General features: G+C 35.6%; 1 protein-coding gene across 1 annotated transcript; it reads left to right on the forward strand.

The window, feature by feature from the left end:
• The first annotated feature begins 981 nt into the window (after positions 1 to 981).
• Positions 982 to 9,131, forward strand: LOC145610023 (calmodulin-binding protein 60 D-like). The gene is made up of 9 exons (XM_081665265.1): positions 982 to 1,230; positions 1,494 to 1,668; positions 3,080 to 3,155; positions 3,697 to 3,755; positions 4,268 to 4,761; positions 4,849 to 5,009; positions 5,255 to 5,458; positions 6,542 to 6,779; positions 8,147 to 9,131. Exons 2-9 carry the CDS (start codon positions 1,535 to 1,537, stop codon positions 8,707 to 8,709), a joined length of 1,929 nt encoding a protein of 642 aa, XP_081521391.1. The 5' UTR covers positions 982 to 1,230; positions 1,494 to 1,534; the 3' UTR covers positions 8,710 to 9,131.
• Positions 9,132 to 23,704: the final 14,573 nt, after the last annotated feature.

A 23,704-nucleotide genomic window follows, 5' to 3' on the forward strand; every position in this document is an offset into this window, starting at 1 on the left:
CATCTTGGGCAATCAGTCCCGCTAAATGATTCTTGTAGTTTTAAGGACTTGTGAAACTGATACACTTTTTTCTTTTCTTTTTTTTTTTTTTTTTTTAGGAATGTAACCGATTAATGATATCATTAATTCTAATAGTATTGCTTGTCATTATGAAGCATTAAGGGCCTATTATTCTAGTTTAAGTTCAGTTCAGTTCCTAATTTTTTCCTCTAATAAAATATTTAGTTCAGTATAGAAAATCAGAACAGGCCCTAACTTTTTCAAAAGGGGCTTGAATTCTTAATATCAAACATATTTCTATTAAAGATGACAAATTTTGCGTCACCAACTCTATCTAGAAAAACAGTAAAGATTTTGTGGTCATCGGTAACATCATTGTTGATTCTGAAACATAACTTTAGTGATTGTGAAACAAATCTTTAGCTCTTAACTCCCTCTCTAACTCTATATCAACCAACGACTTTGGGCATCTATATTATACTCAATCTTAAGTGATTCAACTATCTTTTTAGATCTATTCACGCAACAATAAACCTTATTTCTAAAAATATTTCATAATCTTTATATTCTTGGATAGCGTTTTTTTTCTTCCTTTACTAAGGGCCTGTTCTCATTAACTGAACTCAGCTGAGCTGAACTGAACTAAACTCAGCTGAACTGAACTGAACTGAACTCAGTTGAACCGAACTGAACTGAACTGAAATGAATATTTTATAAGAGAAGGAAATTAGGACCTTAATGTTGTATGTGGTTCAAATTTCCTAATCATATTGTCGTAGGTTTTTAGTTAAGGCTTACCTAATTCAATCCAAAAGAGGGAAAAGAAAGATGACAGGAACGTTAAACATCAACGGCAAAGATTCAACGACAATACTCTCCAGTGACCAATAAAGAAAAAGCAGATATTTATTTTATTTATTGAATTATTGTCATTTATTTTATATTTCTATGATCAGATATATATACATTAATATTATACTCAGCTCAATTTGCACTGTTACAAGCATTCAGCAGCCGAAAAAAAAAAAAAAAAAATCTACAAAAAAAAGAACTGATTCAGCTCACCTCAACAGTCAAAGTCATCTCTCTAAACAAAATCCATTAACTCTATTTTCTCTCTCTTTCTCCTTCTCTCTCCTCCTTATTTTTGGTGTGCTTCAGCAGCATAATCATCAGTGTTTGTCTCTTTAATCTCACCTGTATTCTACTTCTGAAGTAATCAATTTTCTGGTAAACTGTTATTTTTTATTTTAATGATTAAAAGTTTATAAATTTCTTGTTTTTGGGTACTTTTTGTTTTGTTTTGTTAGGAATTTGGTGGGTTTTTGCATCTGGGTAATTTTTTCTGGGTGAAATATGAATTGGGTAGGTTTTTATTGTGAATTTGGTGTTTTGTTGCATATGGGTTTGTGATTTTGAGTGGAAATTGATGTGGGTTATTGTTAATTTAAGCAAAGATTGAACTAAAATTTGTGTCTGATTTGGTGGTACAGATCTGTTAATCTAGGGTGTTGTGACAAATTGGTGGGGTCAAATGCAGAGACAGACGAGGTCTATGGAGAGATCCAATAGTATGAGGGGAAAGCGGAGTTTGGAGAGTAGCGGCGGCGGTGGTGCTGGTGGTGGTGATGATGATCAACCGGAGCGAAAGCGGCCGGCTTTAGCTAGGTATGTCTTTAGGCTTGTATGATTGATGATTTTCTGTTCTGATGTTATAATGGATTGATAGTTATTGTTTGCAATTGAAGGGTGGGGTGTGGTAATTGCCTGTTTGAAGGGGTGGTTGAGCATCTGATTTTGGTATGAATCATTAATTTTACTTCTGTGCTATAAAGTTGGTATTTTGGACAAAATTGGTTGTTGTTTTTGCTTCATAAGAAGTATTGTGTTGGTTATTGATGATGGGAAGTTTAAGTAGAAAGAGGATGCAAATGTGGGGTGCTGTTCAATGTTTATTTGATGTGAGATATTTATAGAAGTATAAAGTTCTTTGGAATAAAGTGGTGTGTTTGGATTATCTGTTTCCTATGTATACACAGAAGGTTCTTGGGAAGCTCCCTTTCTCATAATTTGTATGGCTTCTGATGGAAGTTGTGTTTAAAATTGTTTATATCCGGTTAGTACGAAACATCATTCGACATGCTAGAGAGTTGATTGTAGGCTTGTAGTGCTGTATAATTATACATTAGGGCATTATTATATGTAATAAAAAAGTAATCTTAAGTGAATACATGCATTGTATTTGGAACATTATCTGTTACGAGTTTTATGAATGTATTTTGGTTGCCGAGTCCTGAAGATATGTTTGAAAAATAAAATAGAAGTTGCTTACTGTTAGCTGAATGTAAATTAATATCTCCTTACTAGAAGTCTACTTGGGTTATAAACTTTAAAAAGCAAAGCCAAATTTCCTCTTTGGTGAAAAGCATACATTATATGTACTAGAGTGTATGTCTATTGTTTTTGTGCAATCGAAATTGGTATGTCAAAAGGCCAATTTGATTATTGAATTCTTTCTTTTGTTTTGAGTTTGTAACTTGGTGATTTGTCACTTCCTTCAATTTTTGTTTTTTGACAATTGTAAGCATTTAAATCATCTCACAGGAGTATGTTTTTTTTCATATACTACTTCCTTTGTTCACTTTTAGTTGCAATAGTTTGACTAGAAGTGTGAGAGCTTTTTGGTCAAACTGTCACTACTAAAAATGAACGGAGGAAGCATGTTGTGAACCCTATGGCTGTCTAGGGAAGAGGAATGAGTCTCTAAAGCTAGTTTTTTTTTTTTTTTAGATATTTTGGATGAGATACTTACATATCTAATCAGGCTCTTTGCATTCAGCTCAACAATGACTCATTATGAATCCACAATAAATGTGAATTTTACTGATCTAATTACACCAAAGTTATGTATAAATTGTAATATCTGACAAATATTCAGCTACTGCAACCACTTTCTCAAATTAAATTCTCCTTCAAATGTTTCGAGTCATCTTGTATTGGTGGAACCATTTTCTTAATTTTGATTATTGTCTCAAAATTTTCTTGGGTCCACTTCTTGAATCGTATGCATTTCTTGCAGTGTGATTGTTGAAGCATTGAAGGTGGACAGCTTGCAGAGACTTTGCTCATCATTGGAACCTATACTTCGTAGAGTTGTAAGATACATGACTTCTCAGCTGACCTTTTTTTATGTTCAAGAACTTTGACTTGTAAACTTATCCTTTTTAACTATGGTGGTGGGTTACTTGTCCTACTTTACTCTGTGGTTTGGGCTGTGGGTTTCCTTTTGATAAAAAGTTGATGAAAGTCTTGAGGAATAAATAGTTAGGGGAATTGTACGTGAATATATTAAGTGATGTTGTTTATAGCAGTTGGTCACTTGCTCCTCTAACACCGCTCACACTCTGACACACATCTTTCAGCCTTTTAAGTGGCTTAGTATGCTGAAAATTGTTTTTTTTTTTTTTTTCCAAATGCTGATCATTGGTACTTGTTATGGGATTTGAAAAACGAATTATAAGGACAAATGCTGTGCTTACTCCTGGACCCTAAAAGATGGAAGAAAGGGTTAATCCTTCAATGTTTGCCTTTAAGGGTTGTTCTTGTTTGCTTTTTTGTCTATAAGATTTCGTATAGCTCTTTTGCAAGATACTCTTTCTCATGAGCTGAGTGGATTCTCATATTTGGATAAATCAGGTCAGTGAAGAAGTTGAGCGTGCCCTGGCTAGGATAGCTCCTGCCAAAATCTCTGGGAGGTAAGCCATATCTGATATTAGTAATATTTTGTTGAATGAGATCTTTATTTTGTGCCCATGTTTATAGTTTTAACCTGTCTCATTCATCTGACAAAGATTTAAGTAGTCATAATCTGACTAAGGGCTTGTTCTCATACGTTGAAATTCAATTCAATTCAGTTCAGTTCAGCTCAGCTCCTAATTTCCTTCTCTTATAAAATATTCATTTTAGTTCAGTTGAGTTCATTCAATGAGAACAGGCCCTAAGATTCAGTTCTTATATCTAAAGGAGAAGCGTTGAAACATCATTCACAAGAGTTTTACTATCTTGAGTTTGCTTATATAACTACTAACTTTATCCTGGATATATGGATGAAGCTTGTGCATGTCTTCTTTTTTTTTGTCCAATAATTTTGGCACGGTAAAGGATATGAATTATGACACTAAGTTATTATTATCTTTAAAGTATGCTGCTATATTGGTGTTTGAAAAAGCATGGAGTAAGTTTTTTTTTTTTCTTGTACTTTATGTAGGGTGTCACCAAAACGAATTGGAGGGTCAGATGGCAGGAACTTGCAGCTGCATTTCCGATCCAAACTATCACTTCCTCTGTTCACAGGAGGCAAAGTTGAAGGAGAGCAGGGTGCTGCAATCCATGTTGTATTAATTGATGCCAACACTGGTCATGTGGTGACCTCTGGGCCTGAATCATCCACAAAGCTTGAAGTTAATGTGCTTGAAGGTGATTTCAACAATGAAGATGATGAAGATTGGTCTCAAGAAGAGTTTGAAAGCCATGTTGTAAAGGAACGTGATGGAAAGAGACCACTTTTACATGGGGAGTTGCATGTCAATCTCAAAGAAGGTGTAGGAACACTTGGAGAACTTACATTCACAGATAATTCAAGCTGGATAAGGAGCAGAAAGTTCAGGCTAGGCCTCAAGGTGTCCGCAGGACATTGTGAGGGCATGCGTATACGTGAGGCAAAAACAGAAGCATTTACTGTCAAGGATCACAGAGGGGAATGTAAGTGCATTGGATTGTGGCTTCTTTTGGTTGTTTTTGGCTATTGCTGATTGTGTCTTACAATTTACTCTTTCCTTTTTCTTCTAGTATATAAGAAGCACTATCCTCCAGCCCTTAATGATGAGGTTTGGAGATTGGAGAAGATTGGAAAAGATGGATCTTTCCACAAGAGGCTGAATTCTGCTGGGATCTATTCGGTGGAGGATTTTCTCCGCCTTGCAGTCAGAGATCCTCAAAAATTAAGAACTGTTAGTGCATCTTTATGATATTTCTTGCTAGTCGTGCATTTCCCATTAGTTCTTCTTCCATGTTATTGAACTAGTGAATCTCCAAGCTTATCCTGAACTGGAGCTTGTCTAAATTTTTTTAGTGAGCCAAGTCTATTTGACCTAACCTTGAGTATGTCTAGACTTGTTATCAACTGTGATTGTTAGTCCCGAGTCTTCTTTTATGTTGTTGCAATACATTTACTGATACATCATTGTTCTTGTAGACCCTTGGAAGTGGCATGTCTAATAGGATGTGGGATGCTCTAATGGAGCATGCAAAGACTTGTGTTCTGAGTGGAAAGTTGTATGTTTATTATTCCGATGATGCAAGAAATGTCGGTGTGGCATTTAATAATATATATGAGCTGAGTGGTCTAATTGCTGGAGACCAATTTTGTTCTGCTGATACTCTCTCAGACAGTCAAAAGGTTAGTCATGCTGCTTTCAGTTTTGTTCCTGTTTTTGATGGGGATACTATGTTCCCTTTGTTCTTCATGTCATGAAATAACCTCAGCTTCATGTTTTTTCTTGACAAAGATCGAAATAAGCTTTCGTGCTGAAAACTCTCAATGTTTATTGTGTCATGCCTGGTTTGTGTACTGCTGTTTTCTTCCTGCTGCTTTGTCCTAACCACGTTTTGTCCACACCTTAACGTTCATTTACCTTCTTTAAAACAAAAGTGAGAGGATGTGAGCTTTTGTGGTAGAGTTCTTGCTCCTTAAAACCTTGAGGATGAGGATTTCAACCTTAAGTATCTCAACTTTGGGGTTGAAACAGTGATTTGTAATGTGTGCCCTAAGGCTACCTCTTCCATGGGCTCTCTAGCTTTTGCTTGGGAGTCATTGGGGCTACTTTTGTCTTGTACTCAGTTGCAAACTGTGATTGCTTAAATCAGAGGGAAAAAAGCACAGCATGAAAGAATTGTTTTGCATTCTTATACTTTTGACTTAGAGTATTGATGTGTTGTGGACTTGTGTCCCCTTTTTTCACTATTACGTTTTCTGTTGTTATTACTTAGTTTTTTTAATATGTGAGAAGAATAGGTTGTAACTTTGCAGGATGAAGTAAGATGATGATTAACCTATAATGCCCCCTACCCCAGAAAGAGAAGCTCAACATCTGAATTGACCTTGGCCTAGGGGAAAACCTTAAATATTTGATTGTGGTCACTCTGGATGTAATTCATAAATATGGCTTATGATACCTTTTTCAGGTTCATGTCCATAGGATGTGACTTTTGATACCTTTTTCAGGTTCATGTCCATGGGATGTGACTTTTGATACCTTTAAAAACTTTCTTGAATATTATTCTTGGTCCCCTTTGAAACTCCCTTAATTTTTCTTGAATGCTCTTTCATTTGTTCACTTTACTCACCTTTTTCAAACTCTTTCAAATGATTATTTTGTTATGTCCTTTTCTGTATATTGTACGTTCCTTATGATGATTCATGTTAGCTGACCCCAAATCATCTTGGGACTAAGGCTTTGTTGTTGTTGTATACCTTTTTCAGGTATATGTTGATGCCCTAGTGAAGAAAGCATATGACAATTGGCATCAAGTCATAGAGTACGATGGAAAGGCACTTTTGAATTCCAAACAAACTAGGAGGACTCGCTCATCTCAAAATGAACTATCGATGAATACAATCAGTTATTCAAATCCTGTCGATAGTCAGCTGGCTCTACCTCGGTTGCCTGTTGCTATTTCTTCTGAGCAGGCAATGTTGGAAAACAATGTAGTGGCTCCAGGTAAGCTTTCAGTTTGTGTATATTTTTTGTACAATATGCCAATTAACTTTTGGAATCTAAACCAAGAAGATAAGTTGGAAAGAAAAAAAATAAGGTTATGTCGGTTGCTTTGTTAGATGTCTTTTAGGCTATGTGCCTATCCCTGTTTGAATTTCTCTCTCCCATCCTCTCTTACTTTTTTGTCTTTTACAAAAGAAAAAACCCTCCAAGTTTTTCTAAAATGCAGGATGGTATTTATTTATGCGCAAAGGACCTGTACTTTTGAAAGTAGGTACAGGTTAAGAGGGAACTTGGCCCACTGATCTTGAGTCTTTTCCTGTCCTTCCAATCCTCTCTTAAATAACTAACAAAACTCCCTAATTTGTGAACACGTGCTTGATAAAATTCATCCTGATGAGAAATAGGCCAAGATGTTGCGTTTGCGTTTTTTCAACAAAATAAAATACCAAACTGGCAAGAGTTTTTCTTTTTGGCACCAAATAAGGCCTTTGTTTTCTAAGTGAGTTAACTCATGTAGCATTGTAGGAACTAGTGGAGTAACTAGTAAAATTTGTCCCAGTATCTTTGCTGTAAAAAATGATGACCATAATCTGTTTAAGATCCTTCTTGCTTGGCTTTGGACATGACTTTGGCTGATAAACTGTTATTTAGATGATGCAACATTTTTGGCTGGTGACTAAGGCTGTGGCTGCCACTATCCTAAATATACACGGATATGGACATATGGTAGAGGCTGACAACTGATCCATCCTCATTCCATCCCCGCCCCCTTTTCCCGAAGGGAAGAAAATTGGGACATTAAGATAAAGGAATATAGTCATTAGCTCATAACCATGACTCCACGAGAATTGCCATCCAAAGCAAGATAGAGAAAAGAACATTCATTGCAAGTTTGGTTTACTCCCTCTGTGTTTTAATAAGTGTTACACTTTAACCAGCACATGGTTTTAGGCAATTTAATCGACTTGAATAAAATAAGAGGTAAGTAAGGTAGTTGGAGTATTAAAGTATTGTAAAAGAAAGATAGTGGGGTTAATAGTTTGTTGAAAGGTAATGAATGTGAGAGGAAATAAATAATTAAAAAGTAGTGGGTTTGGGTGGGTAACATGAGAGGAGAGAGATATAATATTAAAATGTAGCTGTTTGCGAAAAAAGAAAGTGTAACACTTATTAAACACGGCAACATTTAGTAAGCATTAATTTTATTGTTTCTTCATGCTCATATGGATCATATGACATGATTTTATTGTTTCTTAATGCTCAAATGGATCATACGACTGTTTTACCCATTTTTCGTAATATGGCCTTAACAGCCTAGTATTAACTTGTCAAAAAAGCCTAGTATTAATTTGGGTTTTGGTGTGCAGTTGCAGGATATAATGATAATCTGGTAAACCGATTCCCCAATCAGTCACAGCTGATAAATTCCAACTCACATAATCAGTTTGAGAGCACCTCATTCTCTCAGCATGGTCTGATCGGTGGCATGTCAGAACAAGCCCATATTGCTGGGAATGATAGCAGGGCAGGATTGGCCTTGGGTCCTCCCCAGCCTTCTGCATCTGAATTTCAAGTTGTACAACCGTCTCAGCCGTCCAATATCAACCCATATGATGATTGGTCACAAAACCAAATATCAGAGGACGACATTCGTAACAGAAGTCATGAATTACTTGAGAGCGATGATATGCAACAGCTGCTGAGACTGTTCAGCATGGGAGGCCATGTAAATATGCCTGATGAAGCCTTTTCATCATACCCGTCTTTCATGCCTACACCATCTACCTACAATAGTTTTGAGGAGGATCGTAGTCGTTCAGGCAAAGCTGTTGTTGGTTGGTTGAAGATCAAGGCGGCTATGAGGTGGGGCTTCTTTATCCGGAAGAAAGCAGCTGAGAGGCGTGCACAGCTTGTGGAGTTGGATGACTGAGCTCCTGATTAAGTGTGTTTGTCGGCTAAATTTGCAACAGAAAAGGTACCGTCAACTAGCTCCCTTGGTGCATATTCTGCTAGGTATAATAGTATATAGCATTTACCGCAAGTAGCTGCCAAATCAGGCCTGACTTTGCTGTTTATTATTGAGATCTAGCAGACATAGATGTGTCTTTTGTACAGTTTCCTCCTGTACAGTGATTTGTAATTCTTGTAACCTTGTATTTTAACTTGCTTCGTCGTTACTTTTGTCTGTCGTGAGTTTGGGATTTTATAGGTAATGCAGAAGTACTGATGGTGCTGTTTCCATCCATGATGTACTTGTACTATAGGGAGAAAATTCTAATGAAGGACTAATTCTCTATGTAGTCTCGTTTTTTCTTTTTTCAAAGAAAATTTGTGTTTTCAACTTCAGCAGAATTATAGTATTAGTATATGTAATTATCCTGAACTTTTATTATACAGCAAGTTATCGTAATTGAAATGAATTTAGCCTTACAACGAGGCAACTTATTAGGTGTACAGGGCCATGGCTATATGGTAAGGTGCCTCTCAACATCGGAATTTTTTCCCACTTGGGACCAATTTAAGAAGACGGATCAAAAGTTCAACTAGTACGTTCATTCCGAGCTAATTCCTTGTGAAATCTATCTTTAAAATGTCATGATATATCTACAAAATATTTTACAACACACTTCAAATTTGACACTATAATGAAATTTTCCTAAAATTAAAAGTTTAGAACTTTATAAGCTAAAGTAAAAGTACGGAAACTTTGCACATACGTACAATAACTGTATACCAAACAAATGCAGCCGAAAGTAAGAGATGTAATCAAATCCAATCAATAATGAAAGCTCTTTGAAGCAAGCAATAAGACCCGTACAAAACCCAATCACTTGTAATACTTAAATAAACGTGCTTGTACTTCTATCATGTGGATTGCATTGTCGAATACTCCGCACTAGTATACAATTTTGACACTACTCGCTTTCGAAATTTTTTTTGTTTTGTTCATTCTCGATTTATCTCTTGTTAGGTTCGGAGACACAATAATAGATACAATATAAAATTTAGACAAGTTAAATTTATATCTTAAAGGCCCCATATATTATGAACTATGACGGGCTAAGTTTCCGTAACCTTTACGTACTCTTGATTCGCTTGGCCTGACAAAATCTACGCTAATGGTATAATATGTATATATGCATGAGATAAGATCAAGGCTTGAATTAAGTTTCAATAAGCCAAGGCATAATTAGAGACCCTCACCAAATTCATCTTTTTTTGGTCGTTGGAAGATCAATTATACCATGCACCTAGGAGTACAAAGAGTGGCAAGACGTGTCATCATGCACAAAGGAGCACGAAGAATGAAATCACACATCGTGATGTTGTGTGCTTAAGTATATTTGTTACATGGGGGAACTCCCTATATAGCCCTATTATGGAGCTCCTACAATCTGTCCAAGTTGATATTATTTGAAGTTTCCTAAGGTATGAGAACATATCAAATATGTCTAATGTAGCACTAATTAATTGATGTGATTTTGAGTTTAAGAGCTTGGTTTTTAGATCTAGTATTGATAGCATTACTGTGATGGAGAAATGTGATGTTATCTCTATCAATGCGATGAATCAAATTTGTCTTATGTATAATGCTTTTAATTTATTTCAATAAGATAAATGAATTGAATTATTTTTCATTTTAATTTCCTAGTCATTAATCTTTTTCAAGTGGATTTCCCTTTCCAAGCTTCCTCTTTTTTTGGTGTATTCATCTTGAAACTATTGAACTAAATTTGCTAGCTTAGCTTGTTGCTAAACTTTGGTGTTAAATTTAGAAATTGGATCTCAACTTTCGTACGGAAATAAATATCTATCTCATGCATCCTAATTTCTACCAAAACTTTTATTTCATGTGAACAACTAAACATGAGCTAGATATGAAAAATTATCCTTTCAAAACATGATCTTACTCTAGTGTAGACAATAATATGTCAACAACATTATAAAGACAAGACCACCCCTCACATTCTACTCCCTATATATTCAACCTACACTCATACAACCGTTGCAATGCAATTAATATCTTAAATCACAATTGCCATATATAGTAACAACACTTCACAATTGCCAATTCACATATAATTACCTCCATCAGATGATGTATGGTGGAATCCGCTACCTTCGTCTTCCTCAAGCAAACAACTTTTTTCACGTCAATTATTATCACCATCGCATCGATATACACTATACAGCTTCTTTGGCATAGTAACGACCAGGAAAACGAATCACATTGTCCTTTGGTAAACTACTTTGAATACTAGGAATTCTTATTGGAAACAAGGCTTAAGTTTTTACAACAACAACGATTAATAATAGGAAAAGGATAACAAACATATTTATCACAAATCCTTGTATCCATACAAGGGGCCGTGCGGGATGTGCACAAGACATGTGCACGCACCCAAGGACAAGGCATACTTGTTTCGGGCACTAGTTACGACTCCCAAGCCCCTTAATTAAGACATGATGATTAAGGATGAATGAGATGGTTTCGGGCACTATGTATGACTCCCAAGGCCTTTTGGGAACCCATGGAAGTACTTGGATGCATAATCTCGCCGATGAAAAAATGATATACGGAAGCCAAAAATAAAGGCTACAATACAAGAGATCGGAGCAATTTAAGAGGTGTCCATACCCAGAGTCAGAAACTCACAAAACACTACGTGATGCATCACACGGTTATGTAATATTGTTTCGATCCATATATGACCATTATTCGGCAACGTAAAGGCCCCGTAGAAGCTTATAGACAATACAAGAGGCGTGTACGAAAATGGTTAAATTGGATGGTTAAAGGCAAATTGGATAGTTCCACCCACCCAAGTGGACTCCCGGAGGGTATTAGTGCCTTTGGTAATCATCTCGGCAATTTTCATTTCCGGCCCAAAAAAAGTAAAAAATTGTCATAATTGAAGGCTATTAATTTATTATCCACGTTTTTTAAGGAATTTTGGAGGTTTCGGGACCCGGTTTCGGAAAGTCTTGAGATGCTAGGGGATACATCCCGGGGTCATATAATGACGTTTGAAACCATATATGACCATTATATGTTGTTATAAATAACTGTGGTGTAGCTTGATTTTATGTAATCAGTGCAAGTTGTAATCGAGTAAATTGACTACTTAAAGGCATATTAGACGGTTTTATACACCCAAATGGGCTCCCGGAGGATATTAGGGACCTTGGTAAACATCTCGGCAATTTTTATTTCCAGGCGAAAAAAGGACAAAAAATTCCGAAATTGAAGGCTATTATCCACGTTTTTTGAGGAATTTTGGAGGTTTCGTGACCCGGTATCAGAAAGTCTTGAAATGTTAGGGGATACATCCTGGGGCCAAATAGTGACGTTTTGAACCATATATGACCATTATATGTTGTTATAAATTTCCGTGGTGTAGCTTGATTTTATGTAATGAGAGTAAGTTGTAATCGAGTAAATTGAATGTTTAAAGGCATATTGGACGGTTTTATCCACCCAAACGGGCTTCCGAAGGGTATTAGGGACCTTGGTAAACATCTTGGCAATTTTTATTTCCAAGCGAAAAATAGTCAAAAAATTCCAAAATTAAAGGCTATGATCCACGTTTTTTGAGGAAATTTAGAGGTTTCGGGACCCGGTATCGGAGTCTTAAAATGCTAGAAAATACATCCTGGGATTATATAATGACGATTGGAACCATATATGACCATTATATGTTGTTATAAATGTTCGTGGTGTAGCTTGATTATATGTAATCAGTGCAAGTTGTAATCAAATTAATTGACTGTTTAAAGACATATTAGAAGGTTTTATCCACTCAAATGGGCTTCCGAAGGGCATTAGGTACCTTAGTAAACATTTCGGTAAATTTTATTTCGGGCGAAAAAAGGATAAAAAATTCCGAAATTGAAGGCTATTATCCACGTTTTTTGAGAAATATTGGAGGTTTCGAGACCTGATATAGGAAAGCCTTGAGATGTAAAGGGGACACATCCTGGGGTCATATAATGACGTTTGGAACCATATATGGCCATTATAAGTTGTTATAAATGTCCGTGGCGTAGCTAGATTTTATGTAATAGGTGCAAGTTGTAATCGATTAAATTGACAGTTTAAAGGCATATTGGACGGTTTTATCCACCCAAATGGTAACCCGAGGTTATTAGGGACCTTGGTAAAAATCTCGGCAATTTTTATTTTCGGGCAAAAAAAGGTCAAATAATTCCAATTTAAAGGCTATTATCCACTTTTTTTGATTAAATTTCGGAGGTTTCAAAACTCGATATCGGAATGTCTTGAGATGCTAGGGGATACATCCCAGAGTCATATAATGACATTTGGAACCATATATGACCATTATATGTTGTTATAAATGTTAATGGTGTACCTTGATTTTATGTAATCAGTGTGAGTTTTAATAGAGTAAATTGACTGTTTAAAGTCATATTGGACGGTTTTATCCACCCAAATGGGCTCCCGGATGATTTTAGATCTGAGACCTTGGTAAACATTTCGGCAGTAGTTTTTATTTCCGGGTGAAAAAATGTCAAAAAGTTCCAAAATTGGAGGTTATTAACAATGTTTTTTAAGGAATTTTGGAGGTTTCGGGACCCGGTATCGGAAACTCTTGAGATGCTAGGGGATACATCTTGGGGTCATATAATACCGTTTGGAACCATGTATGACCATTATATGTTAAATGTCCGTGGTGTAGCTTAATTCTATGTAATCAGCGCAAGTAGTAATCAAGTAAATTGACTGTTTAAAGGCATAATAAAAGGTTTTATCGGCCCAAATGGTCTTTCGGGAGGTATTAGGGAACATGGTAAACATTTCGGCAATTTTTTATTTTCGGGCGTAAAAATGTCAAAAAAAGTCCAAAATTATATTGAAGGCTATTACGCATGTTTTTTTTGAGGAATTTTAGAGGTTTAGGAACCCGGTATCCGAAAGTCTTGAAATGCTAGGGGATACATCCTGGGATCATATAATGACATTTGGAACCATATATTACCATTATATGTTGTTATAAATGTACGTGGTGTAGCTTGATTTTATGTAATCAGTGTAAGTTGTATCGAGTAAACTGACTGTTTAAAGGCATATTTTACGGTTTTATCCACCCAAATGGGGACCCGAAGGATATCAGGGACCTTGGTAAACATCTCAACAATTTTTATTTCCGGGCGAAAAAATGTCAAAAATTTCCAAAATTGAAGGCTAATATCCACGTTTTACGAGAAATTTACAGGTTTCGAGACCCGATATTGGAAAGTCTTGAGATGCTAGGGGATACATCATGGGGTCATATAATGACGTTTGAAACCATATATGATCATTATATGGTGTCATAAATGTCCGGGGTGTACCTTGATTTTATGCAATCAGTGTAAGTTGTAATCGAGTAAATTGACTGTTTAAAGGCATATTTGACGATTTTATCCACCCAAATTGTCCCTCGGAGGGTATAAGGGACCTTGGTAAACTTCTCGGCAATTTTTATTTCTGGGCAATAAAATGTCAAGAAATTCCAAAATTGAAGCCTATTATCCACGTTTTTGGAGAAATTTTGGGGGTTTCAGGATCCGGTATCGGAAAGTCTTGAAATGCTAGAGGATACATCAGGGGGTCATATTATGACGTTTGGAACCATATAGGACCATTATATGATGTTATAAATGTCCGTGGTGTAGCTTTATTTTATGTAATCAGTACAAGTTGTAATCGAGTAAATTGACTGTTTAAAGGCATATTGAAAGGTTTTTTTTACCCAAATGGGCTTCCGGAAGGTATTAGGGACTTTGGTACACATCTCGGAAATTTTTAGTTCTGAGCGATAAACTGTTAAAAAATTTCAAAATTGAAGGCTATTATCCAAGTTTTTTGAGGAATTTTAGAGGTTTTGTGACCCGATATCGGAAATTCTTAAAATGCTAGGGGATACATCCTGAAATCATATAATGACGTTTGGAACCATATATGACCATTATATGTTGTTATAAATGTCCGTGGTGTAACTTGATTTTATGTAATCAGTGTAAGTTGTAATCGAGTAAATTAACTTTAAAGGCATATTTAACGGTTTTATCCATCCAATTGGGCTCCCGGAGAATGTTAGGGACCTTGGTAAACATCTCGGCAATTTTTATTTCCGGGCTAAAAAATGTCAAAAAATTCTAAAATTGAAGGCTATTATCCACGCTTTTTGAGAAATTTGGGAGGTTTCGGGACCCGGTATCGGAAAGTCTTGAGATGTTAGGGGATACACCTTGGGGTCATATAATGATGTTTGGAACTATATATGACCATTATATGTTGTTATAAACGTCCGTTGTGTTGCTTGATTTTATGTTATAAGTTCAAGTTGTAATCGAGTAAATTGAATGTTTAAAGACATATTTGACGAATTTATCTACCCAAATAGGCTTCGGGAGGGTATTAGGGACCTTGGTAAACATTTCGGTAAATTTTATTTTCGGGTATAAAAATGTCGAACAATTCCAAAATTGAAGGCTATTATCCACGTTTTTTGAGAAATATTGGAGGTTTCGGGACTCGATATCGGAAAGTGTTAAGATGCTAGGGGATACATCCTGGGGTTATATAATGACGTTTGGAACCATATATGACCATTATATATTGTTATATAAATGTCCGTGGTGTAGCTTGATTTTATGTAATCAGTGCAAGTTGTAATCGAGTAAATTGACTGTTTTTAGGCATATTTGATGGATTTATCTTCCCAAATGGGCTTCTGGAAGATATTAGGGACCTTGGTAAACATCACGACAATTTTTATTTTCGGGCGAAAAAAGGTCGAAAAATTCCAAAATTAAAGGCTATAATCCACGTTTTTTGAGGAATTTTGGAGGTTTTGGGACCCGGTATCGGAAAGACTTGAGATGCTAGGGGATAAATCCTAGGGTCAAATAATGACGTTTGGAACCATAGATGACCATTATATGTTGTTATAAATGTCTGTGGTATAGTTTGATTTTATGTAATGTGTGCAAGTTGTAATCGAGTAAATTGACTGTTTAAAGAAATATTGGACGGTTTTATCCACCCAAATGGGCTCCTAGAGGGTATTAGCGACCTTGGTAAACATCTCGGCAATTTTTATTTCCGGTAGAAAAATAGTCAAAAAATTCCAAAATTGAATGCTATTATCCACATTTTATGAGGAATTTTATAGGTTTCGATACCCGGAATCGGAAAGTCTTGCAATTCCAAGGGATACATCCCGGGGTCAAATAATGACGTTTGGAACCATATATGACCATTATATGTTGTTATAAATGTTCGTGGTGTAGCTTGATTTTACGTAATGATTGTAAGTTGTAATCGAGTAAATTGACTGTTTAAAGTCATATTGGACGGTTTTATCCACCCAAATGGGCTCCCGGAGGATATTAGAGACTTTGGTAAACATCTTGACAATTTTTGTTTCCGGGCGAAAACAGGTCCAAAAATTCCAAAATTGAAGGCTATTATCCACGTATTTTGAAAATTTTGGAGGTTTCAGGACCCGGTATCAGAAAGTCTTGATATGCTAGGGAATATATCATGGGGTCAAATAATGACGTTTGGAACCATATATGACCATTATATGTTGTTATAAATGTCCATGGTGTAGCTTGATTTTATGTAATCAGTGCAAGCCGTAATCGAGTAAATTGACTGTTTAAAGACATATTGGACAGTTTTATCCACCCAAATGGGCTTCCAGAGGGTATTTATCTATCCAAATAGGCTTCGGGAGGGTATTAGGGACCTTGGTAAACATCTCGGCAAATTTAATTTTCGGGCATAAAAAAGTCGAAAAATTCCAAAAATGAAGGCTTATTATCCACGTTTTTTGAGAAATATTGGAGGTTTCGGGACTCGGTATCAGAAAGTCTTGAGATGCTAGGGGATACATCTTGGGGTCATATAATGACGTTTGGAACCATATATGACCATTATATGTTGTTATAAATGTCCGTGGTGTAGCTTGATTTTATGTAATCAGTGCAAGTTGTAATCGAGTAAGGCCCCGTTCTTTAGAGCTGCTTTGCTCTGCTCTGCTTTGCTTTGCTCTGCTTCAATTTGATCTTCTCTGCTCTGCTTAAAAATAGTGCTTAAAAATAGCTGCTTCAAACTGCTTTGCTCTGCCCTGCCCTGCTCTGCTGAAATCTGTTCTTCTCTGCTGAAATATGCTTTGCTCTATTCTACTCTGCCTAGAAGCTCAAAAGAACTGGGCCTAAATTGGCTGTTTAAAGGCATAATGAAAGATTTTATCCACCCAAATGGGCTTCCGGGGGGTATTAGGGATCTTGGTAAACATCTCGACAATTTTTACTTCCGGGCGAAAAAATGTCAAAAAAGTCCAAAATTGAAGGCTATTATCCATGTTTTTTGAGGAATTTTGGAGGTTTTGGGACCCGATATCGGAAAGTCTTGAAATGCTAGGGATACATCCTGGGGTCATATAATGACGTTTGGAACCATATATGACAATTACATGTTGTTATAAATGTCCGTGGTGTAGCTTGATTTTATGTAATCAGTGTAAGTTGTAATCGAGTAAATTGACTGTTTAAAGGCATATTTGACGGTTTTATTCACCCAAATGGGCTCCCGGAGGATATTAGGGACCTTGGTAAACATCTCGGCAATTTTTATTTTCGGGCGAAAAAATGTCAAAAAATTCCAAAATTGAAGGCTATTATCCACATTTTTCGAGAAATTTTGGAGGTTTCGGGACTGATAAGTGTTTTATTTGTCCACTTATCATGGTATTTTTAGCACAATTTTGTTGTCATTTTCCCCTCTTTATCCCCCATTCCGACTCCTTTTTGTGTATGATTACAACTTTTGGCTTCCCCGTTCCTTTTTATGTGTGTGTTCGTGTTTGTAGATGCAAGGAGAAATTGGTCACATAGCATGAACATGAAGAACTATATTGGAAGCAAAGCACAAGAGGAGAGGGCGTGCAGCCTGTTAGGAGCGGGCGGTCCTGCCTGAACTGCCACATTCTGTCTCCCCTGCACTTTTAGGAGCGGGCGTGCACCTATATAGGAGCGGGCGCTCCTCCCTGTTTTCCTACAAACTGCCTCAAATTGCTGCAGGAGGAGAGGGCGCGCAAGATCCAGGAGAGGGCGCTCCAGCCTGAGGAGCGGGCGCTCCTCTATGTAGGAGCGGGCGCTCCTACATGCAGACCCGACTTTTTGGGCGGATTTTACAATGTTATTTCGGGGTGTATAAATACGACCCTTGGCTTCAGTTTTCTGCATCTTCTTCCTTGGAGAAGATCATCTTCTTCCCCTTTAGTTTTCTTAGGCTCTTAGTTCTTCTCAACCCTCATTAATTAGCTTAGATCTTCTCAAACTCAATCATTGTAGTAGATTAATTGAAGATTGTTCTCTTGAATTCAACAATTTCTCAACTTTGAAGCATTTTAAGTAATCTCTTTCCTCTATCTCTTACTCTTTAATTTCAGTTTTTATTTACTTTTAATTGTTAATTTCTCTCTTGATCTTGCTTAATTGTTGTTGCATGTCCAATCTACCTTATTCCTACTACTCCTCTTAACTTATTAACTTAATGCTTGGATTAGAACTTGTTGTTTTGATGTCCCTCACCATGTTTAGTGAGTAGTTAATTAGCTAGGGGTTGGGGGAAGACCCAACCAAGCCATGGGTTGATTGATGTTTGTGCTTGCATGTTCATTTTGGATTGATGATTGATTGTTAAAGAGATGGTTAATTGCATGTGTAATTGGATGGCCACTTATTGCTCATGTATTCACTTCTATGCTTGCATTGAGAGATGAAGTCTAGTTGTGAGCCTTTTCTTATTATGGTTATGCTAATCTCCTCTTGATTATGGTTCCTTGTTTGAATGATGTAGTAGTCTTAGTTGCAACAATTAGGTGAGAAATCTCAATTGCTTGTGCTTTAATGCTTTCTTGGACCGATCGAAAGACAAACCCGAGTTAGTAGTCTACTTCTCATTGTTAAGACTTGGTCGGCCTATCTTGTTAGTTGAGTTTGGCTTAGGAATGCTTAGTGTTGTGGCTTCGAAAGAAGGTAACATTGAGTGCCCCCTCTATCACCCAATTTGTGTTCGTGCTTGCCTATTGATTTGATCCGTTGGTTTGGTTGGAGTCGATCCCTATTCCCCCCTAGTGTTTGTCTCCATAGTAGTTATCTAATCAAAACCCCCAATTTGTGACCGAACTAGATTGCAACCGTTTCATACTCTCGGTGTACTTACCCATTCCCTGTGGATACGATCCTCTACTTACCCTAGACTTGTCTTAGGTTGGTTTAGGTAGAAATATTGTTTGGTTTTAGGGTGATCGTCCAACGACCGATTATTTCCCTCAACCAGGGACCCGGTATCGGAAAGTCTTGAGATGATAGAGGATACATCCTGGGGTCATATAATGACGTTTGGAACCATATGTGACCATTATATGTTGTTATAAATGTCTATTTAGCTTGATTTTATGTAATTAGTGTACGTTGCAATCGAGTAAATTGACTATTTAAAGGCATATTGAACGGTTTTATCCACCCAAATGGGCTCACGGAGGATATTAGGGACCTTGGTAAATATCTTGGCAAGGTATAACTTAGGGAATGTACTGGCAATACAATGTGCACCCCGGTGGCGCCAGAATTCATTTTTAAATTAAAGTTAGTGATGAAATGTCATGTCACACCATCTTCCTTTGATCAAACAAACACATTATTCATTATATTTTTGTAGCCTTTGAAACACTTATTTTACACTAATGTAAGAGGATAGAGTAATATTCATTATACTTGTAACGTATTTCTTATGCTAGAAATGCTCAGTTAAATTAATTGTGTGAGTATGTAATTGTATGTTGATTATTTATGGAATCGCTTGTAGGACTATAAGAATACTAGAATAAACAACATATCAAGTAGGCGAATAAACAAAATCATAAAGTAAGAATCAAGAATAAAAAAACAAAGTATAACACAAAGTCATAAACAATAAACGAATGATTTATACTACCTCCGTTACATATTATTTGCAACGATTTGACATAAAGTAGAGAGGAAAAATGTCTAATCGTTGCAAATAATATGTAACGGAGGTAGTATGTTTTTCTTGTACTTTTGTAAGTCTTTTTTTCTTCGAAAAATATTAAGCAAGAATATTTTAAATCAGAATTTGCATTACAAGAACAAGACTATGCAGAAACAGAGGGAAATGATTTTGACACACCCTAAAGGGATTTTGGCACACTCCTATGTAAGAGCACAGTTTTCTATGCTCTTCTCACATAAGGGTGTGCCTAAATCAATTTAGGGTGTGCCTAAATCAATTCCCGGAAACAGACCCATATAAACATGATTTCAGGTGTTAAAAAATCGCACTAGTCCACGTGATTTTCCATTAAAAAAAGGCTTCATGACTACCTGACCCACACACTAACTCACTCTTACACAAACAACTCGATCTCCTTCTCCTCCTAATACCTTTAATGTTTCAAGAATAGTCAATAAATTAAACCAGTAGAATTGCACGATTACATTACATAAAATTCCAAGCTAGACCAATCAAAAAAGTTAAGTATAGAAGACATAATGGTAGTATGTACATATTGTACAACGACATGAGCTAAAGAGGTCCCAATTATTAATCTTTTCGTAGCTAGTCATCGTACAAGTTGTGATAATTAAGCATTTCAACTCATTTGGAAATTTAATTAAAGTGACATAGTAACAATCAGACAAGTAGACTTGCTTCATCTATGAATTTTAGGCACCAAACCAAATATGCATGTTGCTTTCAATTTAAAGTCATGGTTTAAGTCATATCAACTAATGTCCATCATAAATCTAGACGTAACGCGTTATACTCTGTCACATGATAATATGATATGAACACTTCTTTTTTAATGAAAGATGGTACAATTTTACATTACGAATTTATGATATGTCCCCATCTACTAATTAAAATGTCTTAAAACCACGTATAAAAATAAGCATTGCAATCACCTTTATTTATTTTTTTTAACATTATAATATGAACATGCATTTACTACTTTACTTAAGGTTGAAATGTGAGGTTTTGTGTGTGTGTGTGATGTGAAGCCAGTGTAAAATAATGAAAATTGTCCAATTGTTTATTTTCAAATTTATGTGATGTGGTAAAGGTTCATATATTATCTTATGTTGATCAATATTAAGATGGAAAATTTGACAATTACCACCTTCTGTTATGTCCATTTTAGCAATTACCACCTTCTATTATTTTTTTTTTGAAAATTACCACCTTCTACTTTCAAAAACATTAAAAGTTACCACCTTCTTGCCCCTCAACTACCACGTGACGTCATTTTGGGCTCATTCTTTCCATTTCCTCCCTATTTCCCTCACATTTCTCATTTCTAACTCGATTCCCATCCCCCCTTTCACTTCTTTTCCCCCAAACAATCAAAAACACTTCAATTCACTCATCCAAATCAAAATTGACGAACAATTATTGGTGGTTTGGGGGAAAAAAAGTGAAAGGGGAGATGAGAATCCAAATAGGAATGAGAAATGTGAGGGAAATAGGGAGGAAAGGGAAAGAATGGGCTCAAAATGACGTCACGTGGTAGTTGGGGGGCAAGAAGGTGGTAACTTTTGATGTTTTTGAAAATAGAAGGTGGTAATTTTCAAAAAAAAAAAAAAAAATAGAAGGTGGTAATTGCTAAAATGGACATAACAGAAGGTGGTAATAGTCAAAATTTCCTATTAAGATACATAAGCTAATTTCTAGTAATATTGTGCTTTCTTTAATATGTGTGCCTAAATCAAACGCGTCAACTAAATAGAAACGGAGGAAGTATAAATTAGCAATACTAGTTTAATTATCAAGCAAGTTTAGCACAAATTATCTTCATTTAAGTCATTATACATCATATCATCACGATATTCCCTTATCTCGAAGCGTTATACATCATCTCAAGTTCTCAGCTTCAACATGTAAGCAATTAATTATAAAAGCTACTCAACTAACATCAAAATTTGTCACGGTTGTTCACTTAGGTTTATAGGGTATTGTTTTAGTGCCTTTGAAAGTTCATGTTTGCTTCCTTAACGGTTCAACCTTATATGCTTTACTTTTTTATACCACAAGTCTATAACTCTATAAATCATGCGTGTTTACTACTTCCGATCCGACTTATTGATCGACCTTGGGCTTGCCTCCTTGATATACATAGATTTAGTAATACAAAGTTTGGCGTTTTCATAACATTTTGGACCATAATCTTTAAAGGCTATAATATTGGCAATGCTTTATTCTATAAATTCTATAAACCTAACTTAGCCTATCTACCCCCTTTTAATGTGCAAAGATAAATACACAAAGTTTTGGATTGGATGTTCAATAGCTTTTGTCTCACTTTATATTAATTTTTTCATGTATTCATTAAAATTCAACTTTTCAAGGATTTGATTGTTTTCACTCTACAATCATAATTACATATATAGACCATTTAATTCATTGTTAATAAGATATTGATATGTGATTGTCAATGTTTTTTGTTCCTTAAACTACTAATTATGGGTCTGTTCTCTTTAGCTTAATTTCAGTTCAGTTCAGCTTTAATTAGTTCAGTCAATATCCTAATTTCCTTCTATCATAAAAATTTTATTTCGGCTCTATTCAGTTCAGTTCACCTTCAATCAGTTCAGTAAATCAAAATAGACCCTATGTCTACTAAGCACTGTTTAAGTTGCAAATCTTGTACCTTTCAAAAGTAAGAGTTACAACTCTTGTACATGATGGGATATTCTTAGTAAAAGTGTTAAATATGGGTTTGGGCTGCACCCGCAAATCAAGAGAGAGAGTCAATTTCACAAGTCAAAGGAGACTCCATCCTAAACCATATGGCAATAGGAGGAGTAGCGGCCCCTTAGCCTTATAGTAAAATGATAGTTGGGAAGTCTATATTTCAAACAAATACTTAGGGTCAAAAGTGATTGTGTACTTTAAAATTTTATCGGGTAGCTATGACACCTTTCAAAATATAATAAGTGTATATAAAACACTGATGGTAGCTTGATTATTTTGAAAACTAGTTTTGTTTTTATGTATATAGTAAATGAGAAGGGAAAAAATGGACATCACAAAATAAGAGAATAAGTGAGTTTGGAGTTTGATGATAACTATTAAAGTGAATTGAGAGGTAAAAGTTATTGCATGAGTACTATGTATCAGGGCATAACCTTTCATGTACTTAGCTTCACCATAACAAAAGTACACCATTGTTGACAAAAAAACCTTAAAAACTTTTATAAAATAGTCAAGTTACATGTAGATGTAGCCTAGCCTATTAATAATTTAAGGTTACTAGTACTAAGTAGTAAGTGCTCAAGACCTCAAACAACTTTTTAACGAGGACATAATTATTCGCAATAGCTTATGAATTGTAAAACATTCAAGTTGGACCCACTTAAATTTCCAATAATAGCCAATACAAGACCCTAATGATTTAATGAGTAATTTTCCTTGATTTTATTTGTCGTTCTCTACAATTAATTAACTAGTCATATATTGATATATAATATATTGTATGTACTCCATAACTTTTCTATCACCACTTAACAATAATAAATGTGGTTGAGGTTAGATCGAACCTATCATTATCCCGTTTGATAGAGTATATATACCGACTATTGTCATAATAGGTTTATTTTGTATAGATACTATTTCATAATATGCATTGTTTTCTAACACAGTTAGTTCAATTATTGTAACTCTGTGTACAATCATTAATGGACATCACTCCAAGGAAGGAAGATTTACACATTTAAAACCATCAAAAACTTTTGTAATAGTTTTGTATTGAGGCTGGCCTAGATGAATATTTTCTTATTTGAAGGAAATGGCCTAGACCAATTTTAAATATAATTTGGGTATGAAAATT

The sequence above is a fragment of the Chenopodium album genome, chromosome 24 (assembly GCF_948465745.1).
Source record: "Chenopodium album chromosome 24, dcCheAlbu1.1, whole genome shotgun sequence".
NCBI lineage: Eukaryota > Viridiplantae > Streptophyta > Magnoliopsida > Caryophyllales > Amaranthaceae > Chenopodium > Chenopodium album.